The sequence below is a fragment of the Megascapheus bottae genome, chromosome 5, assembly GCF_031878675.1.
Source record: "Megascapheus bottae isolate mThoBot1 chromosome 5, mThoBot2.hap1, whole genome shotgun sequence".
Classification (NCBI taxonomy): Eukaryota; Metazoa; Chordata; class Mammalia; order Rodentia; family Geomyidae; genus Megascapheus; species Megascapheus bottae.
Window position 1 is genome coordinate 25,651,008 of NC_143513.1, and position 22,980 is coordinate 25,673,987.

A 22,980-nucleotide genomic window follows, 5' to 3' on the forward strand; every position below is an offset into this window, starting at 1 on the left:
CCAAACTCCTGGCCCACTCTGTACTTTATGATCTGAGTTTATCTTTGCTGTAGAATCAGATTTCTTATTTCCAAAAGCTCTCCTTGTACATTATTAGAACAGTGAGCATTTTTCACTTTGCTTTGCTTTCATCACTAACATACCTTTATTTATGGTAGGCCTATTATGTTCAGGCATTTGGCTGGAAATGTGTAGAGGGGTTTAAGAAACCAGTCCATATATACCTTGCATTAATGGGGGCTACCATCCACTATCATACTGGTCTAATAAGCATTTACATGCAGACTACTTTGCATAAGCATTGGCAATTGGACTTGGCTTCTACTTGTAAGACTGAAACTGATTTATTCTTATTTCCAGTATATTTTGTTGTTGCTGTTCATGGGGATTGAACTTGGGGCTTGGGTACTGTTCCTGAGCTCTTTTGCTCAAGCTAAAGCTCTACCACTTTGAACCACAATACCACTCCTGGTTTTCTACTGGTTAATTGGAGTTTGTAGTCTTACAGACTCTCCTACCAAGGCTGGCTTTGAATTGTGATCTTCAGATCTCAGCCTCCTGAGTAGCTAAGATTATAGGGGTGAACCATTAGCACCTAGCCCTAGTGCATTTGTTAGGAATAACTCACCAAGAAGCCCAAATCTGTACTCTAGTGATATGGAAGGTAAAATCTCAAAGCCTGTCTTCTTCAGAGACTATGCTCCATCAGGAAGACAGATTCCTAGGTAAATATAAATCACTGAAATGAAATAGTGTCACGTTTTTAACAGATGTTTGGTGCCTTCTTACCAGCACTCTATGGTTGTTGGAATTCCTCTATTTTCCCTCCAGCTGTTGATATTATCAGGTGTCATATGTGTATTTTAGTTACCATACCTAGTTATTTAGGCTCAGCCAGTATTTGGTTTAAATTTTCATTTCCTGAATGATTATGTCAAATGTATCTTCTTTTTCAGTTTTCCCTTTTAATCGGAGACATTTTTCACTACTACAAAGAACCCTATGTCACTCTGTTCAAATTTATTTTAAAATGGGATGAAGCTTTGTGTGTGTGTGTGTGTGTGTGTGTGTGTGTGTGTGTGTGTGTGTGTGTGTTTGTACTCAAGGCCTGTGAACTTAAGCTTATTTTCCTCAAGGATGGCACTTCATCACTTGTGTGAGAGCTTCACTTCCAGTTTTTTTTTTCCAGTCCTGGGCTTGAGCTCAGGGCCTGAGCACTGTCCTTCGACTTTCTCAAAGCTAGAGCTCTGCCACTTGAGCCTCAGCACCATTTCCGGCTTTTTTCTATGTATGTGGTACCAAGGAATCGAACCCGGGTCTTTGTGCATGCTAAGCAAGCACTCTACCATTAGGCCAAACTCCTAGCCCCTTCACTTCCAGTTTTTATGTGCAGGTAGCTTATTGGAGATGAGTCTCAAGGATTTTTCTGCCTGAGAATCAAACTTCAGTTCTCAGATCTCAGACTCTTGAGATGGCAGAATTATAGGCATAAGTTATGAGCACCTAGAAGCAGATTTTCTTTATATATTCTAGACATTCTATTATTTTTGTTCTTTTTTTTAATTTGATTTTTTTGTCAGGGTGATGTTCAGAGGGGTTATGGTTACATTAGTAAGGTAGTGAGTATATTAAACATTGTTAATCCCTCCCATGTTTTTCTTCCACTTTCTCGTCCAACCCACCTTCCGATATTCTATTATTGAATAGAACATCCAATTTATATTATGTAGCCTTGTTCTATAATTTATCTATAATTGTTTAAGTTTCTGTTTTCATTAGTCTTTCATTAGGTTTTCTGTCTCTCATTGAAGTTTTCTATTATAGTGTAGAACGACTTTTATCTTAATTATTCTTTCTTTATATAGTTAGGACCTCTAATGTTATTTTCTATGTTATTATCTAGCTTCTTGGTAAATGAACTGAATATAATGTCCTTCTTTACCATGAGGCTCTGGTTTCAATTCCTCAGTACCACATATAAAAAATACTTTTTTACAAAATAATAAGAAAAAAAGATTATCCTCTGTCTTCTGACATTCAAGGTTTCTTCCAAGTTTGCTATTGGTATTCATGTTAGGAATTGCTTTGTACACTACAAATCTTTTCTCCTGAGACTTTAAACGGTCTCTCTTTTCCTTTAATGTTCAGTAATTTGTTTGTAATGTACCTTCATGTAGGTCCTTGGGTTTCTTCTCCTTGGAGTTCATTGAGCTCTTTGTCCTTGTAAATCCTCCTTGCCTGAAAATTGGTGTTGCTAGGTTCTCATAAACACCATCATCCTAATAATTTGGTTAATTTTTATTGTAAAAAAATGCCTATATATAGTCTTTATCATGGTCATTCATATGTTTTGAGAAGTAATCATTTCATATTCTGAGTCATGGAATTCATGTCAATGTATTTGATATGAGGTATATAAATAGAGGCTAAAGCTATATGAAAAGCAGGGTGCTAGGCTCGGAGCATGGCCTAGTGGTAGCATGCTAGCCTAATATGCACGAAGCTATGGGTTTGATTCCCTGGAACTACATACACAGAAAAATGCTGGAAGTGGTGCTGTGACTCAAGTGGTGGCAGAGCACTAGCCTAGAGCAAAAAGTATCCAAAGATAGTGCCCAGTCCCTGAGTTCAAGCCCAGGGACTGGCAAAAATAAAAGCAAAAAAAGCAGGTGTTTAAAGACAGAATCCCCTGGAAAGAGGAATAACAATGTTTTCCATCATTAAATACAAAATATGATAAAGCTATGTAATGTTATCATTCACATTACAGATTCTGGAACTGGAATATAATTTAAAAATCTATTTAAGTATTTCAATACTAATTAAGAAGCAAGTCCACGATTAAGACAAATTTGGAATGAGATCACCTGAATTTGCCCATGTTATTATGTTCTGTATAACTCTCACATAAAACTCAATGTGAGCTAAATTTATGTTCCTTTGTAGATTGAACTTTATCAAAATGTTAAATCAGGGCACTGGTGAGCGTGTATATTAATGTCTTCTAAATAAAGTGACTGAGTCATTTTTTTCCCCCTTGGTGTGATGTACCCTAGAGAAATTCAATTTCTAGAAAAGCCATTAGCAAATGCATTCTCCTCTTATTGGTGCTTGGAAGATTATTCTTTTGTTATTGATGTCTGTTTCCAGAGGCGCCTGCCTGTGGCTACCCTCTCTCTCTCCCCATGCCATGTGTCTTTCAAGGGCCAACACTCCAATAACTCACTGCTTGCCACTCTGAGAGATTGATGAAGGCTGAATAAAATATAAAATATATACTTTATAATCACAGAGACTCTAGCAACTCCACATAAATGAGTTATGAAGATGGATGCCAGGACTTGCACATGGTGTGGGTCTGGAAGTCACTTTCTTATGGAGAAAGGAGAGATTTATCAGCTGCCTAGGCATATCAGATTCTGAGATGGGCACTTTAGATGCATGTGGTTTTTCATATTTACTCTGCACTGCCAGTGTGGGTATAGATTTGAGGATTAGAAGTTATCTGAACTCTGCATTCCCCTAGGTTTCCCAAAATGAAGCTTCCCTTTAGGCACTACATATACCATGGGATCTTGTAGGACCATTTTCTTTTGTGTTTTGAACTTGATATTTTTTTTTCAAGCATGGTAGCACATACCTGTAATCACACTTACTTGAGAGGCAAAAATTGAAAGGCTTGTGGTTTGAAACCAGTGAGATTAAATTTTAAAAAGTAATTAAGATCCTTAATCTCAAAAATAAGATGGGTATGCTGGCATGAGCCTGTGATCTCAGCTATGTGGGAGAAGTGAATAGGAGGAACACAAAATCCTGGCAAAAACATTAAGACTCTCTCTGGTGAAATAAGAAAAGAATGAAAAGGCTGAGGCTGCCTCAAATGGTAAAGCATTTGCCTATCAACTGTAAGGTACTGAGTCCAAACAGCAGTACCACAACAAAATAAATATGTTAATTAGGGGGTAAGGATTAATGGAATAATGTGTGAAATAGATATAGATAATTAGATAAATTGGAAGATTTCTAGAGAAAGGAATGATCTCAAGTTTGGTTGATTTGCTTAGTCAGTCCAATAAAGTACTCAGCAGACCTGGGGTGGGGATAAGGGACTCTCTCTCCCTCTCTCTCCTTTTCTCTCTCTCTCTCTCAGCATATATCAGCTACACAAGTAAAGGTTTCATGGACATTGCCACATATGTACAAGGTATCCCATCAACTTTCCCCCCATCACTCTCTTTCACTACTCTCCTTCTAAAACAATTTCAATGGTTTTGTATTTTCATACATGCAAATGAAGTACATCAGCCATATTTTTCCTCATTCATTCTCCTCATTTACCCTCCTCCCCATCTGATTGCCCTTCCCTATAGCAAAGACTTTTTTACATCCTGGTCATTTATTTCATTTTACATTTACATTTTTCCAGTTTGTATTAATGGAAACAAGGAATTTTACCTTGTATATGCATGTATTATATCCTAATGAGAACAATCTTTTACTTTGGTTTTTCCTTTCCTGTTTCTTCCTGATCAACAGGCATTATGGAGATTCCTTATGCCATCTTCAGACATAACTGTGATATATTTCAATATTATTCAGCCCCCAGCCTTTCTCTCCCCTCACTCATGTCCCTAAATAGTCCCATAGTTACAATCATGGTATGTAATTGCCTATCTATCTATCTATCTATCTATCTATCTATCTATCTATCTATCTACCTATCTATCTATCATCTATCTATAGCTGTTCAGAAATAAAAAGGATTTCTATGTATGTCCAACTTTTCTACAATCTCTTGAATCTTTCCCATTAGAGTTTAAAATATAGTTTTGGTCCTTTAGGGAAATTACAACAGCAGATGATTAAAACTTTTGCGTCATAATTACCCATTTAGTAAATGCTGCCTTAGCTCCACTCCCTTGTAGAGGACAGCTTCTCCCTTAAAGGACTGTGGAGAACTGCTCTGATGACTCCCCTGTGTCTTGGTCCATTCAAGCATTCTGCTATCTGTTATTCTGTTATCATTTGCCCTCCCAAGGCCTGATCTCCTTTGCAGTATTCTAGCCTGCCATCCATTTCAGGTGGAAGTGTCCCTACTCTCAAAGCTCCCTCTTTGGGGGCAAAGCTTACTTCGGTTTTTAAGACATCCATTTCTGCTTGCCTGGTGGTGTTCTTCATCCTCGCCTTCACACTGAGTTTCAGAGGCCCAGCTGGCTCAGGGTACTTTGCTTCCTGGCCGTCGAGGGTGCCCAGAGCCCTCTTCATCCCAATGCAGGCTCTTCATCCCCATGGAGCTGCTGCTCACAGGGCTGACACCTACTCAGATTGCTTCTCTGGGCCTGACTGTCTGGGCATATCCATTTGAGCATCACCCTCGCTGCATGTTCAAACAAAACTGACGTGTTTCACCCAAGAATCTTTTATCTTGGTGTTGGAAGCGAATTGCTGGTGACTTTTTGTTGTTGTTTTGTTTTTGTTTTTCTGTTTTCATACACAGCTCTGAAATCAATCAGTGTAGAGTGTGTGCACTGGACTGCCAGCTATCTTCCTTTAAGGTTAAATGTCCCAGTTTTCTTTTCATACTTGAAGTATTCAGTAGATTTTCTCTGGATTTACATTCTGTCTCCATGAATGCCTACAATAATACATGGTCAGGTGACCCATGTCTCTATGCATGTTCTTCTGCTTCTCTTTCAGTTCCTTGGACAGATTAAATTCATATTTTCCACCACCCCAGGTTCTGCCTTTAATCTTCTCTCTGCTGATGATTCAATCTTTTCTGCAAAATCTTCCCCAGCTCAATAGATGAGGTCAAATCTCTGTGGACATGATGTTCACAGCATCAGTGAGACATTGCATTTTAGTAGCAGGTTGTGCTTGTTTTTTAGCCATCTATATCCATTCGAAGACTGTAAGCTGGAGAGGGAGGCCTGGAGCTTTTGTCTTATTTATTGCAGTAGACTGGACATTCAGTGTGGTATCATTCTTGATACATGGAACATGTTACCTAGCTGTCCAGATAAATGAATAGGGATCCCTGCAGCCCTGCTTGTGATGGAAAATGGTTACCATTCAGCTCATCTGGTTCACAGTTCAGGCTTTGATCATGTGTTGGTTGGAATGTGCATCCTGTTCATCCTGCAGAATGAACAGCCTCATACTGCCAGCCACATTGATGCATGGGCAGTGTAGCTATGTGTCCATCAAATGTGTTAAGTGAGGGGCTTTCATTAAAAAGAAAACCTAAAAATATTCTGGGTATTTATTAAGGCAGTAAGTATATTCTTAGTACCAGTTATCACAAATCTTAGTTATGAAGACATGAGTGTGTGTGTGTGTGTGTGTGTGTGTGTGTGTGTGTGTGGTGTTATCCTGGGACTTGAACTCAGGGCCTGGGTGCTATCCTTGAGCCTTTTTGCTCAAGTCTAGTGCTCTACTACTTTGAGCCACAGCTCCACTTTTGATTTTTAAGTGGTGAATTGGGTTAAGAGTCTCACCGACTTTCTTTCTCAGATTGCTTTGAACCAAGATCTTCAGATTTCAGACTTCTGAATAGGTGGAATTACAGAGGTGAGCTACAGTACCCTGGCAGACATTTACTTTTTATTTTTTTTTATTATACTGTCCCTGAGCTCTTCAGCTCAAGACTACCGCCCTAGCCCTTGAGCCACAGTGCCTCTTAGGGTTTTCTAGTGGTTAATTGGAGGTAAGAGTCTAACAGCTCAGCCTCCTGAGTAGGATTACAGGCATGAGCCACTGCACCTGCCCTACTTTTTATTTTTACTTCGTAAATTATTTTATATTCTTAGAGTTTAAACTCATTATCATGAACACACTATATAGTTATTCTATTACTTGAGTTATACCTTCAGCCCTTTATGATTTAGTTATTTTTCAGATCAAGTCTAGCATCATGATCCAAACTGGACCAGGATCATTCTGTATACATTTCCTGCATAGTAAGTATAAAAGGCATATACCACAATGCCTAACTTATTGGTTGAGATGGAATCTTGTTTAATTTTTACCTGTGTTTGCCTCCAATGATTATATTCTCAGTTTATACCTCTGTGTAGCTGAGGCTATAGTCATGAACTGCCATACCTGTTTGTTGTTTGTATTTTGCTTTTTATTTAATCTTTTTTTGTCTTCTTAGTACAAGTAGTTTTATTTGAGTTCCATTGTACATCTTTACCATAACAGAAATATAATAGTTTTTTTAAATAAAATGCACAATTGTGTTAGTTTTTATTTTACAAAAGGATAACATACATATAAACACAATTCCATATTCTATTTTCCTTTAAAATCTCTCTGTTACAATTTGAAAATCAATTGTTGAGAGAAGCTTCTTTTGACACAGTAAATTGCTCTTACCTCTGATACTGGGGACTTTGTAGAACATTGTAGTCAATTAGAGCATGTATTTATTTTCTTTGCAGTAAATATAACTTCTTAGCCACATGCACTCTGATGCAATTGCTCCTCTATGATGTAAAAGCAAAGATGGTGATGTATAGAGTGGTTACAGTTACATACTTAAAAAGTAGTGAGTACATTTCTTGTTAGACATTGTTACCCCTCACATGTTTTTCTTTTTGAGACAGATTCTTACCCCAATTAGCCTTGAACTATGAATCTTTTTGCCTCAGAATAAACAGTATTTGGGACTACATCTATAACACTTGACTTGGGAACATTTACAATTTTTAACAGGCACTCTAAGTTCTATGATTTAAATGTCTGTGGTCACTGCTATGAAAAACACCCTATTAGGGTTTTTCAAGCTTAAAGTTCCTGTGAAAGAACACAAATCCATCTAATACTGAATAGATTCAGTAAGCATGATTATTTTTCTGTAGAAGGCTTCACTGTAGCTTTTTTATTTTTGTAAATTTTTATGAAGCTTTATCCCCTCATGTGAGATCTGAGATTGCATTCAAATTGTCAGCTCTCCAGCTTGTCTGTACCACTTTGCCTAAAATGTTCATACAGTTTTCTCATATGATTTAGTCCTTTGTGTTTCTTTCCTATTTACTACTACATCTTATGATGGAAAATAATGTTGGCAGTGGTTAACTTGAAGGGTCTATAGCCTCTCCTTTGTTTTTTCAAACAATCCTATATGACCACTCCCATTTCACACTGACTGTGGGATTCTCTGCCTCTTCAAAGAGCTGTTCCTAATTTCATATATGTCTCCCAGGCTGTACTATGGGTTTAAACCCAGACTGCTGTCTCCTCTTCTTAGTCCACATTGCATTGAATTTCAAAAACCACTGTCCCTTCAAGCAAGGTGGGAAGGGAACTGACTGCTGCCAGTTATGCATACTAAAGAAGGTTTGTTTTCCAAGCTAGCTAAAACCAGCAGCAAGCTATCGGTAGGGTGCTCGTGCAGTGAGGAGTCTGCCAAAATAGAATGGCATTGAAATAGACTTGAGCAGGATAAATGCTGGTGGCAGGTGCCAGGAAGCTAGCAATGTCTATCAGGGGCAGTGGGAAGCTGGGGAAGTGTGTGAAGCTGCCAACGGAAGCTGCTGAGGCAGTGATGAAGAGTTGCAATCCTTGTTTTCCTGAGCTGGAATATCATCTTCCTGTGAAATGTGTGACCACAGTGTGCAGCATTACCTCAAAGTTATAACGGATATCATGGGACTAGCGCAGATGGGACCTTCTAGATCAGGGCTTCTGGAGCTTTCTCAGATCTTTTCTTAGCATTCACTTCCTCAATGGAGTCACAGAGTACCAAGTTGAAATCTCTGATCTTGATCCAGGTTGTATAGCTCTTATTCGGTGGGCTTGAAACTCAAAATTCTTCATAGTTCAGATTTTATTTTGGACTATAGAATATTCACCTATTTATAAGAGATCTCCGAAGTGACAGCTATGTCTACCCATGCAATTCATATATTTCAGATATACCTTACATACCTTATGTAGTTTTTTTTAAGTTTCTAGAATATTTTTCATTGTATTTTATTGTCAGAATAACATATAGAGGGGTTACAGTTACATTCCTCAGGTAGTGGTTACATTACTTCATGTATCTTGATACCCCTTCTCATGTTTTTGTCCCCCTTTCCCTCCCCTCATCCATTCATCTTGTTTTCCCCCTTCCTTTTCCTATTTCAAATAAACAAATAAGTATATATATATATAGGATAGCTGTATACAAATTCAGATACAGTAACTTCATGTGATTAACCATAAGTGGAAAAAAAGAGAAAATAAAAGAAATAACTTCATGTAATACTTTAAGACTATCAATCACAAACATAAACCTCTTATTTCATTAAACTAGAGTTCATTTTGTTTGGACTCTGTATGACTTTATGTACATAGCTTTTGAGCTATTGTGATCCTCTGTTAGGAGAATCCTAAATGTGTATTAATTATTGCAAATGAGGGAAACCATTGAGCCTATGCTCATTTGGGTCTGGCTTACTTCACTTAATATGACTTTTTCCAAGTCTTTCCATTTCCTTATGAATGGAGAGATATCATTCTTTCTGGTGGCAGCATAGAATTCCATTGTGTATAAGTACCATATCTTTTTGATCCATTTATCTTACTGAGGGGCATCTGGGTTGATTTCATCTCTTAGCTATGGTAAATAATGCTGCAAGGATCATTGTGCTAGTAGCTTTAGTATGCCCTTGTTTCTGGACATTTGGGTAAATGCCAAGAGGTGGGATTGCTGGGTCATAGGGGAGCTCTATATTTAGTCTTTTGAGGAATCGCCATATTGCTTTCCATAGTGGTTGAACAAGTTTACACTCCCAGCAACAGTGTAGTAGTGATCCCTCCTGGCCACATCCTCGCCAGCATCTGTTGTTATTAAATTTCTTGATCATGGCCTTTCTAACTAGAGTGAGGTAGAATCTCAAAGTTGTTTTGATTTGCATTTCTTTTATGGCCAGAGATGTGGAGCATCCTTATGTAGTTTTACATAGTATCTTACACAGTTGGGCTCATGAAATCAAGTCTCATGGTGTGAAATTTTCCACATGCCATGTCATGTTGGTGACCAAAATATTTTGGAATTGAGAACCACACAGATTATGCATCCATCCATCCATTAGAAATTTGGAGTGAATTTGGGTTTTATTCTATAGAAGACCTGTGTTCTGCATTCCAGAAAAAATTTGGTGCAGCGGAGGCAACATGCAGTGGAAATCAGAGGTGTTGATTGCTGGCACAACATGGTGTACTTCCCTTGTGAGACACTAACAAAATTCACACCCATGTGAAAAGTGTCTAGCTAGTTAAAATGTATTTCCCAAGGATGCTTACAGTATAGCCCACCTGATTCCATGGCACTGGGTTGCTGAGAACAGATGTTAGAATTTGTACCTCTTCCTATTTATGAATGAGTTGGAAACCCAAGGTTGAGACCACAGTGTAGATGAAAACAGCCTTCATTCTCATTCCTTAAAGATCTCCATTCATATCCACTTTATCATCTACATGAGATTCCCTGAATTCTTGGTGCAATCTGCTTACCCTCCTTCCCTGTTAGCAAACATCTTTACTGAAGCTCTCATGCTGGCTCGTCTTTGAAGAATCTATCTGTGACCTTGTACTAACACTATTGGCTTTGTTTGTTAGGAATTGTTTTATTTAGATACTTAACATGTTTCATTGACACATTAAAAGATAAGAGTCCTTAAGAATTTTGTTCACATAGATTACCTATATTCTAATTGTTGTACTCACATTACTCAATGATATGTTCTATTCCTTAAAATTTAATTGCCTCCAAATTTCTGCTAAAGTAACTTTAATGTCAATTAAATGAAAGGTCTGAAATGCATGCTTTTTTGCCACCTACTGTCTGTTATACTTTTAATCAAGCTATTCATGACTACTCTGAATTTCTGGCTGCAGTTTCTAATGCTTCGTTTTCCACGATCTGCCCTGCCTCATTACTAACTTCCAAAACTACCTTCTACACCTGGGAAAGAGTTGAGAAGTTTTAGCAAAAACTGTAACCATTTTTTCCCTAAGACTTTGAAAAATTTGAACCTCAAACTTCCAGGAAAGTTGCAAGCACAGTATAAACTTTTCCCCTGTACTATTTGATGATGTATCATTAAGCCCATCATCCTTAAGTAGGTTAAAAAGTAGATTATAATATTTTGGATAAATTCTTACATAATAATATGTGTGTGTGTGTGTAACTTTTTTATTTTTTTCTGATTGAATGTCTGCCCTTTTATTAAATTATATTTATTTTGTCTGTTTTACTTTGCAGCAGTTGACATCTACCAGTATTTTGTTTTGCCAGTCCTGGGGCTTGAACTCAGTGCCTGAGCATGGTCCTTGGGCTTCTTCCTCAAGGCTAGCACTCTGCCACTTGAGCTACAGCATTACTTCTGGCTTTTTTACATGTATGTGGTACCGAGGAATAGAACCCGAGTCTTGGTGAATGCTAGGCAAACACTCTACCACTATGCCAAACTCCCAGCCCAAGCATTTTCTTTAAAAAGATGATTTAATTCCATTTTAAGTTATTCAGTTATAAAAATTAATGAATACATTCCCTATCAATGAGTATTTTATGTTGATAAATGTATTTCATTATACAATTGTGTAGATTGAGTATCTCTAATCTAACCTCCATAGTGTCCCCAACTCTGTAAGTTTTGAGTGTCATCATGATGCCACAAGTGAAATCACAATGAAAACAATGATACACAATCAAAACACAGGCATACTAGAAGCACTGTGTGAATTTACTTTTGTCAATGCCTATATAATATATACTTGTAAAATATAAGTGGGTCTGAAGTTTGGACTAGGAACTCATCCTCATTCTGTATGTACAAATATCTCCAAATCTGAACAAAACCTGATATCTTAAGTACTTTTCCCAGGCATTTTGGGTATGAAATGCTCAGCCTCTATTTTACTTCATTCAATTAATTCTTATTTGTTAAACATCATTTCTGATTTCTTGTTCTTGTTAACAAGTTCTGTAAGAAATTACTGGGTCACTCTGATATATATGCATAAATGTAATATACATTTGATGTATTTGAATAGCACACATCTGGAATTGCAATTAAACAGTTTAGTAATATACCTCTTTGGTTAGAATTAAGATTAGAAGAAAGCCTGTGTTTGTTTCCCGCAAATTATTGCGGGAAATGATTCTCACAAGCATGATATGAGATGATTTATTTTTCTTGAGCTCTTAAATAATAATAGATGTTAAGAGTATCTTTGCTTTTTAACATATTTTTGAGTCAGAAAGCAAAATTGTCTTATCTTACATTATTCATATATTGGCTATTTGTAGATTTTCATACTGTATAATCATGCATTTTATATGTGTGTTTTTTCTTTTGGAGCATTTATCTAACTTAGAAGCATTACCAAAAGGAAATCTGCAAGAATATTTCAGCAAGTATCATATACTAAGGTGCATGCCAAGTCATTCATATATGAAACTGCTCTTTACTAGGTATTAATATTTGAGCAATTGCAAGTATCTTACTTGCTCTCTATCCCTCAAAAAAGGAAGAGGGAGTACAAAAACTTCTATTAACATTTTCTACAAGCAATTTGACTGTCTGAATGAAATGGGAATGCATAATTGTGGAAGTTATTGGAGTCCTTGAATATAATTGAAGTCATAAGTCAAATAAAACAATTTGTAAAAATTTCATCCAGCACTTTAATTTTGTCTGTTAAATTATTTATGTGAATACTCTTATAAATTTATCCATGAATATTTAACTGGTGGTTGATTCATAACCATAAGCTATTTTATTTATTTTATTTTTCTCATGATGTCCAATTGACAGCTATATGAAGGTAGAGAAAATTTATTCTTGGTTACATGAGTCACATCTTTCCCCACAGACTCGTTGAGGTTGTCTGTGAACGTATACTATGATTGGAAATGATGGCTATTTTGACAGTGTAATAAATGTTCTAGTTATCATAATGTAGAGGGGAATAAAACTCCTAATTTACAACTAAAGGATATTATTCTGAGAGGCTAAGTAATTTTACAAAAATTGCACAGTATGTTGGTGAATTAGACTGGATCCATATCCAAGTATATATAAATTCAATTTCCTCCACACTACCGTTATGTACAGGGAGATCATTCTCAACCTTGGATCACATCACCAGGGAAAACTTGCCAAGTAGATACTCAGAATGCTCTTGTCTATTAATGAACAGGTACTTATCACAAGTTTCACCTGCCATACACATACATGAGAAGGAGTGCAGTTTGGCAAGATGTAAGTGTGGATGGCTAATGGTAGATGTTGAGAGTACTGAGGAAAGCCTAATTTGTGGGATGTGATGTCACATGTTAGTGACTAGGTGAGGGTGAGAATAGCTGAGCCATCATGGACCCTTTTACCCCACAGAGGACAGCCTTATGCTTTGCAGGAGAAAACTCCTTAGTCAGGAGCCAATGAAGGAATCAATAATTACTGCTACAAATCTAATGAAAAGGCTACCCACTCACCTTTCCAGTCATTTATCTTGTGTTAGATAAAGCTCATAATTATACCAGTGTAGCTGCATACCTAAAAGCATGGATTGGTATTAATCTGAAATCTGTCTTAATACAATGATCATGAAGGTCATACCTAAATGAGAAGGTCAAATTTAATGTAATGATATGCATTTCCTAGTGCCAGAATATCACTGTAGTCTGTGTTAATACTGCATTAGGAGAGGTGAGTACAGATCACCAGGGATAATGCATTAAATTATCACCATAGCCCATCTGTACATCAAAATTCCTGAGGAAGTTATAATAAATTAATAAATGCATTATTTGTGTGTGTGTGTGTGTGTGTGTGTGTGTGTGTGTGTGTGTGTGTGCGTGCGCCAGTAATGAGGTTTGAACCCAGGGCCTGCATGTTGTCCCTTAGCTTTTTCATTCAAGATGAGCACTCTAGCATATGAGCCAAGCCTCACAGGCTTCCTTATCTGTGCTGACTTTGAACCACTGTCATCAAATTGCATTCCTAAGGAGCTTGGATAATAGGTGTGAACCACTGACAAAGATGTATATTTTTTCTCATGTAGTAGGGCCTGGAAATCTGCCTTTTAAATTTTAATTTTAAAATTAATTTAATTTTAAAAAATCTATATGTAGTTGTACAGAGGAATGTGAGTTTATGAGTATAATGCATCTTGATTACTGTCACCCCTTTCACTGTTCTTTGCCATCTCTCCCAATTCTCATCTCAAGTTATATGGCTCCATTTTCCCATACATAAATTGAATAGTGTGAGTGTTCACCCACACTTCCTCTCTCCATTCGTCTGCCTCCCTCTGTTTCATTCCCAACCCCTCCCATGACTCCACAAAAGATTCCTGGTATTCATTTTGTTAAACTGTTACTGGTTCATAGAAAAGTAATCCTCCCCTGCAAGTACCATACTTTTTGTTCACATGTATATGCCCAACACCCTGTATATTTTTGTATATGTTTATAATTTAGATCTACCTTTCACAGAACATACATGTTCTGTGATCTGAACTTGACTTACTTCACTTAATATGATTTTTTTCAGGTCCATCCATTTCCCTGAAAATGACATAAAATTATTCTTGCTGATGGAAGAATAAATTGCATATACATTTTTACATTTGCACATTCATTCTCTCTATGTATATACTATGTATATGTTTATATGTGAATATACATGTAAATACACATAATATACTATATGGTATATATAGTACTATATATACATACTATATACATAACATATACAGTGTATGTATATATATATAGCGTGTGGTATATATATAAGATATATGCACTATATATACAGTTTATATGTAGTTACATATAGTATATGTAATATATATACTATGTGCATATGTGTATATATGTATGTATATGTATACACACACAACATTTTCCACTGTCCATTGTAGAGCATTTGGACTGGGAAATCAACCTGTTTACTAATGGCCAGGTGAATATGATATGTAGCTAAGTATAAAAACCAATCCTTGGTGCATTGCTTTTTATTCAGTGAATTTTTTATACATTTGAAAGTCTAATCAGGTCATCCCTGGTGAATTTGTCTTCAGTCTGTTTCAGACTGCCTGGGCTCTTATGCCTCGGCTTCTCCCCATCATTCACTCCCATCCCTTACCTTATACCACAGTATGTCCTACCCTCGACTCTCAACACTAGTAATTGAGGACTGTCCACGAAGGACAGAAGGGACGTAGGGGTAGGGTTGATTGCACAGGCCCAGTGGGCTCAGAACTGCCATGGTTTGGAGTGCTGTGTGTGTGGTCGGGGGTTAAGGTAGGAGATATGGTGGCTTGTGGAAGGTGGAACTGAAGGAAAATTGCTGTCAGAAGTGTTTCCCTGAGCACCAATCCATACACTCATCATTTAGAACTGAGCGGGTTTTTTTTTTTTCGTGGGAGGGGATCTCAAATAAAGAATAGAGAGAAATACAGGATAGGGGTACACAGTCTAAGAGGGGAGAAAATCTTTCAGGATCTCGTTCCCCAGTTGCCTCTGTCAGCTGATCTGTGATTGGGAGTAACAGAATCTTCTCTTTTTATTTTTTGGGCCAGTTTTGGGCCTTTAACTCATGGCCTGGGCACGGTCCTTGGGCTTTCTCAAGGCTAGAGCTCTACCACTTGAACCACAGCACCATTTCTAGCTTTTTTCTATGTATGTGATACCAAGAAATCGAATCCGTGTCTTTGTGCATGCTAGCAAGCACTCTACCACTAGACTGAACTCCTTCTCCCTCCCCCCGCACTTTTTTTTTTTAAATACTAGTCCTGGGGCTTGAATTCAGGACCTGAGCTTTATTTGCTCAAGGATAATGCTCGATCACTTGAGTGGCAGCTTGACTTCTCGTTTTTTTGAGAATTAATTGGAGGTAAGTCTTACATGCTTTCCTGCTTTGGCTGGCTTTGAACAGTGATCCTCAGATCCAAGCTTCCTGAGTGGCTAGGATTACAGGTGTGTGTCACTAGCACACACTCATTTTAAATCTTTGATGAAAATCTGCCTATGAAGCAGGCTTTCTTTCACACTAATTAAGGTAAACTCTAGGGTTGGGAATATGACTTGATAGACTGCTTGCTTAGCAATCATGAAGTCCTGATTTTGATTCTTTAGTAACATATAAAAATAAATAAAATTGATAAAATTAAAAGATAAATAGAAGTCACATATATTTTTAAGTCAAAGCAGCAAGATTAGAGGTAACCCACAGTGGTGATTGGTCCCGTATTTAATGCTGTGGGACTCAAGGTCTAACTTTCACCTCCTTACGGAATGGAGATACACAGAGCCCAGATGTGGTCCTTTGGATACAGAATCCTGTATCCTGCTCTTATTTGCTGTGGGGAGGCAGCACAGGACATCTTCCTGTGTCTGAAAGGCACTCCAGTGTCACCTATAGCTACATGAAGAGATTCCTTAGGACCAAGTAGGTATTAGAAGCCTCATGTGTAGTTGATAGTTGATTCTCTCTGCTGATCTTTCCAACCCTGCAGGTGACTCTCCTGCATGGAATCCACCAGAGAAGACCTTATCTGTGCCCATGCGGGGCCACCAGTTGCTTCTAGCGCAGGTGACTGCCCTTCTGAGGAAGAGGCTGTGCCACACTTGGAGGGCCTGGAAAAGCACCATCTTCAACCTGCTGCTGCCTGTTCTCTTCGTGGCCTTGGCCATGGGCCTGTTTATGGTGCAGCCTTTGGCCACGACTTATCCTCCCCTCAAACTGACACCTGGCCATTATGAAAGGGCAGAGACCTACTTCTTTAGGTAAGACACTTTAAAAAATTGCTCTGTTCTTTAGATACCACGTTTTTTTGATGCCCAAAGTCAAATAAGCAGTAGCATTATCAATTTTTTAAGAATTTCAGATGAACTTTTCTTAAAGAGCTAGAGATATGGGTCAGTGGTAGATGTTGGTCAAGCATGTCCATAACCCTAGGTTTTGTCCTCAGCAACTCAGAACCTTTAAAGATATGTGCTTTCATCATTTATTTCTTATTAATTGTTATCATTTGATAGCAAATGCACAATGGTAATTTAAAAAGCTGTCACCATTTCCAAAAGAAACTATCTTCTTGTTTTTGAATATTTTTGCTGTCTTTAAGCAGTTTTATAATGGAGCTGCCATTCACTGAAGCAGTTTAGGAGTACTGGGCATTTTGATTAATGTCACCCCTTTCAACATCACTTCTGAGCCTTATGTTTTAGAACTATTACATATGAAAAACTGTATAATATATGAAACAAAGTATCCACTAAAGTCTGAATGTTTAGTAAAGCTATGAACGTGTATCAATTTCTATGAATTAGTAATTAATTCCTCCTCATCCTTACAAATACTATTCAAAAATTACAAAATACAAAACATGGAAAATATCATACTAAGCAAAGTAAACCAAATCAAAAAGACAAAGGGCACATGACTTCTTTCATAGTTCATCTTAGATCCCAGATACAATCTTCTGTGTAAACACATATAGAAGCATATGTTTATGTACAGGATTTAGCTGACGAACGTATCCTTTATATAGGAGTGAAACTCCATGCCATGAACCTTTTAGGCAATTAACAGTTTAACAAAATGAATATGAGGAAGTTGAAATGCAATTTTAAGGGAAATCTAGTGAGAGTGGTGTGGACAAATGAAAAAAGGTATAGGAGATAAATACAGTCATAATATTCAATGTATGTGTTAATATATGTGACAAAGGAAGTGGGAAATGTGAAATGAATTGGGTGCTGGGGAGAAAGGAACAGATTGGATGGAAGAAATGATGGAACAGATAGGATGGAAGAACAGATGAAGAGAATGAGGGGAGGGGTGGCTCTGATAAAGATGACTGGATTGTTGCAGACATATTAAATGGTGACCCCCTTGTATAACATTTTAACATGCAGAAAATTAAAAAAGAAGTTTCATGCCAGGCCTGTATGGCTCTAGCTACTCAGCAGGCTGAGATCTGAGGATCACAATTTGAAGACAGCCTGGGCAGAAGAGTCCCTGAAAGACTGTTTCTAATTAATTACTCAAAAACTGGAAGTAACTCTGGGTACAAAGTGGAAGAGCAGTAGCTTTGAGCAAAAGAGCTCAGGGATATTGCCCAGGCCTGACTTCAAGCCCCACAACTAACAGAAAAAGAAATGTTTCTCTGAGAGATACTTTCTATTATTTCTGATGTCAGAGTTCTGACTTTTGAGAGGCCCTTGGATGTTTAGGCTCTCAGGCAGGTTTGTTGCTAAAACCTCCATGTCACTGGCCTCCCCATGGCCACCAAGTATCCTGACAGGGGCAGGAGGCCTCCTTCTGAGAGACTGAACACACCGACTCCGGGTCCTTAACAGAAAGTAGAAAAGCCAGGTATATTCAAGAAATTGGAGGAACTTATGCACTGTGTATTTAAAAAAATCCTGCACTGTTAACCTCAAACACAACGGTCAACAATTATGTTCACTTGCCTTCAAGGAACTGCATAGTTCTCATTTGTGCAGAATGAAATAAATGAGTCCATAAATACCTCCAGTCTGTGTAGGTTAGGATTCACAGGCAATAAATTCAGATTTTGACACCTCATTAATTTAGACGAGTGTGCCTCAGAGTTTGAGTTATAGACTCACAAACAAGTGATTGGGAAGCTAAAAGAGAACTCTTTATCATTCCTGCCTCAGTTTTGCTGGCTTCTCATTGGTTTGAGCAGTAGCTTCGTTGCCATACTCATTCTCTTGAGAATTAACCCAGTCTCAAGAGAACAATGTTAATCTTCCTTGGAGGTAGGGTCCCATGCTTTGATTTCCTCTTACTTTTCCTTATGATTTCCACCACTTCAGCCTTATCACAATGATGACCATATTTCCAGTTCAAGAAACTTGGGGGAGCATTTTCAAACCATATCCAAATCACAGCAACATATAAAGACTTAAGAACTATCCTCAGAAAGCTTGCAGATGAGAAAAAAAGCCTTACAGATTATGAAATAGGTGGATACCGAGTAATAGGTTTCACCAACACTGCAGGGGAACCATTTGGTGATGGAAAGGCACATTTCTATCATTTAAAAGGCTGTGGTACCTGAACTGATTCCTCAGAGATAATTTTGCCTTTCCTAAAGTGTGGGAGGAATTATGAAGGAAATCGAACTAAAGTGTTTCCTGGCAGGTGCTGTGAGATTTTCTAAGAATTGCAGTCTTTTTTCCCCCTTTTCTGCAGAAGGAAGATATTTGCAATTTTTAACCTCTGTAGAGTCCTGTAATAGGGATTATTTTTATAGCTTCTAAGCACACACTTTAGTTTGGAACAGGTCATCTTTTTATAGGTGACTTTTTCTGTCTTGAACATTGTTAAAATTTCTATCCTTGGAGTACAGAATTTATTTAGCCATTTTTTTCCTTCATCAAACCTATAAACCTATAGACTTATCTTTCTTTTTTTGAGTTCAAAATAATTTTACTCTATCACTAACTTAATTACTTCTTCACATTCATATTTCCTTTATCTCTTTTTATAAAGTATAGCTACTTCTTACATTAGGATCTCTCAAATCTATTTTCTAAGTTACATTTAGTAAAATGGTTATTGTCAATACCCATACCATCCTGAAGGTGCCAGATCTTGTCTAAAAAGGTTCTTCTTCTTTTTTTTTGCTTGACATATTTTCCTTTAGTTCTCTCTCTCTCTCTCTCTCTCTCTCTCTCTCTCTCTCTCTATATATATATATATATATATATATATATATATATATATATATATATATAGTGTTAGTCCTATGATTTAACTCAAGGCCTGGGCCATGTCTCTGAGCTTTTTTTGCTCAAGAATAGTGTTCTATCATTTAAGGCACAGCTCTACTTTCAGCTCTTTTGTGGTTAATTGGAGATACGAGACAACTGGGCTTTCCTGACTGATCTAACTTTGAATGGCAGTCCTCAGATCTTAGATCTCAGACTCCTGAGTATTACAAATGTGAACCCAGCCTGATATTTGTACCTAAATAGTGAACATATATACCCTTTATTTGCTGATCCCAGGTCTTTCCCTCAGGGCCTGGGCACTGTCTCTTAGCCCTTTTGTCCTCAAGGCTAGTACTTTACACTTGAGCTATAGAGCCACTTCCAGCTTTTTGTAAGAGTAGTTTATTGGAGATAAGCCTCTTGGTGGCTAATCAGAGATAAGAATTTCATGGATAATTTTCCTGGCCCACCTGGCTTCAAACTACAATCCTCAGTTTCTAGCCTCCTGAGTTGCCAGCATAATGGGCATGAACCCTCAGCACCCAGTCTTCTATTCCAGCCATAGTTGTAGATCTCATATGTGGCCAGTTTAAGAATCCAGAATATTTAAAAGTCTTTAGTGTATTTATTAAATTGGCAAGTTGTTGTTTCCTTATTTTTAAATCTTGTTTACTTTTTTCTGATGCCAACCTTGGTAGACTGTGCCCAAATTATTTCAAGTGTTGAGAGAATGAAACCATGTTGACACTGTCACTGATATTAGACTTGTGACTCTTGGAAAGTAGAAAGCAGTATCTGGGCAGGAAACAAGAACTAGTATTTTGTATTTTAGCAATAAAAGCACCACTTCAGTGGCCTCCTCTGTTCTGAAGAGGAATAAGGATAAAACAGTTCACCTTTCATTTTGTATACTCAAATCCAATGCAAAGATACAATTTGTATCTAAATAGAGCAATCATTTTGTTCTGAGCTTAGGTTTTGATATTGTGGATTTATTCAGAATTAATGCTCTGAAAACAAGGCTCTCTTCAGCACTTGGCACAGTGAGTTTGGATTTCAGACTTTTTTCCTGTTAACTTTTGTTTACATTTAGATGGTGCAAGTTCAGGGGTTTAGGGATGGAAGAAGTGAAAGATTAGAACAATCACCTCCATGCATTAGGAACATGTTGCAGTATGTTGAACAGATCATTTTTGGGAAACTTTGAGTTTTTATATTATCTTAAATCTTCCCGTTTTATGCCAGTAATGAGACTGAAGCAATGGCTACAGCTAAAACCCAGTGATGTTGTGCACCAAGGAATCTGGGAAGGAGGGATATGAATTCGGAGGCACTGATGCTGAGTGCATCTGAGGCATGAAGGCTCTACGTGTCTTCAGTTGTCCACATAGCTGGGAATAGTGGTGTGGAAGAGGTCAGAACCTTGAAGGCAGGCCAACTCAATTAGTATGTGGTCCTTAGGGGTGGTCTGGATTGAGTGCCTCCTTTGTAGAAATAATGTTGAGAGAAGGCATAAACATGTCCAGGCCTCAAAATTGTGGAGGGACTCAAAATTGTGTGGAGAGACATAATAACTCTTTCAAGCTCAGTGTAAAAAGGAGCCAGATATATATTAATTTGAAATGTAGACATAGATATATTACTTTGATATGCTTTAGTACATTACTCCATAGTTAACAGGCTGTACTGTGATAATTCAACATATACTAACAAAATGAACCAATTACATTGAGCTTCTCTTTGTCTATGTTCCCCAACTCCATCTCAAGTAATGACTGTTCTGCCTTCAGGTCATCTTATATTTTAACTTTTCACATGTGAGAGAGCATGTGATATTTGATTCTTGTGTCTGGCTTATTTCATTTAACAGATTACGCTTCTGTTCCTTTGGTTGGCTACAAATAACAGGTGTTCATTCTTCCTTATCGCTGAGTATTTCACTGTTTATGTATGTAGCACACTTACTTTACCCAGTCATCTGTGAGGGGCACCTTGGTTGATTTCCTGTCTTTCTTACTGTGAATAAAACTGTAATGAACATGGGCAGGAATCTCTTTGGAATGTTGATTTCAATCTCTTTGGATAGATGCACAGAATTAGAATAGCTGGATCATATGAAAAAATTGTACAGATGAAAATATCGTTACTGTAGTAGGGAGTTCAGACAAGAAATTGAGGAAACTGGGAGTCTAGAAAGGTCCTCTTGCACAAATATAGAAATTTCTTCATCCTGGGCTTACATTTGTACTGTGGGATGTGGGTTACAATGGGCCTAACCAACACAGACTTCCTGATGAGTGAATGAATGCTAAAAACAATGTAGAAAGAGATTTAGGAGTCAACTTTCCATTGTCCATGAACAAGAAAACCTCAGTTTGAAAAATCAGTGAGTGAACATTATCTTGAGGGTATTTTTACTTCTTAAAAATGGAGAATGTTTTAAATGCTTTAAAAGGCCATTTATGTGTATTCATTAATGTATATGGTATTTCTAAAGAATTTGAGGCTATATATATCCTCTATCGTGTTAATTATATATCATTCTTCTTTATATATGGAACAAGTCACATACTCAAAACCACTTTGTAATAACTAATTTTGGAAGTAATAATTTATGTTCTTCTGTAGATTTTTATCATTCTATATTTTAATTATTGAAAGGAGAGTTATTCCCAACTAGCCAAATGTTCAGAGATTTAAAAGTTTTTTCTTTTGAATTTCCTTAACTCAGGACATTTCTTGATGTTGACAGACACATTTTGATATTTAATGATATTTAACATTTTTTCTTTTGTTGCTGTTTTTTGTTCTTGAGATCAGACCTTTTACTCTTGCTTAGTTTTCTTGCTCAGAATTGGTGTTCTAACTTTTGTGCCTTGCCTTCAGCTGGCTCTTTGCTAGCTAACCTGAAGTGAAAATTTTTGCTGACTTTTCTATGTGGATTTGCTTTGAAACATGATCCTCCAGGTCTCAGCCTCCTTAAAAGCTAGGATCATCTGCATGAGTTGTTGGCATTGAGCTCTGAAAGCTTCCTACATGCAAAATTCACCTCAGTATAGCCCAATTGCTGAAACCAAAATATCTAAACGTAAGAAGTTGTTTTTATTGAACCAATAGGTAATATGACAACTCTACAGATGAAGCCAGAGCTTCAGCAAGAAGAGAATATTTTTAAATAGATGTTAAGCCAGGTGCAGTTGCTCGTGCCTGTAATCCTAGCTACTGAGAAGGCTGAG

General features: G+C 37.3%; 1 protein-coding gene across 1 annotated transcript in view; it reads left to right on the forward strand.

The window, feature by feature from the left end:
• The window catches only part of Abca13 (ATP binding cassette subfamily A member 13), a 355,049-nt gene that overhangs the window by 191,238 nt on the left and 140,831 nt on the right, over positions 1-22,980 (forward strand). The window contains exon 43 of the mRNA XM_090332320.1: positions 16,548-16,786. Coding sequence (XP_090188446.1) covers positions 16,548-16,786 — 239 coding nt within the window. The remainder of the gene's footprint in view (positions 1-16,547; positions 16,787-22,980) is intronic.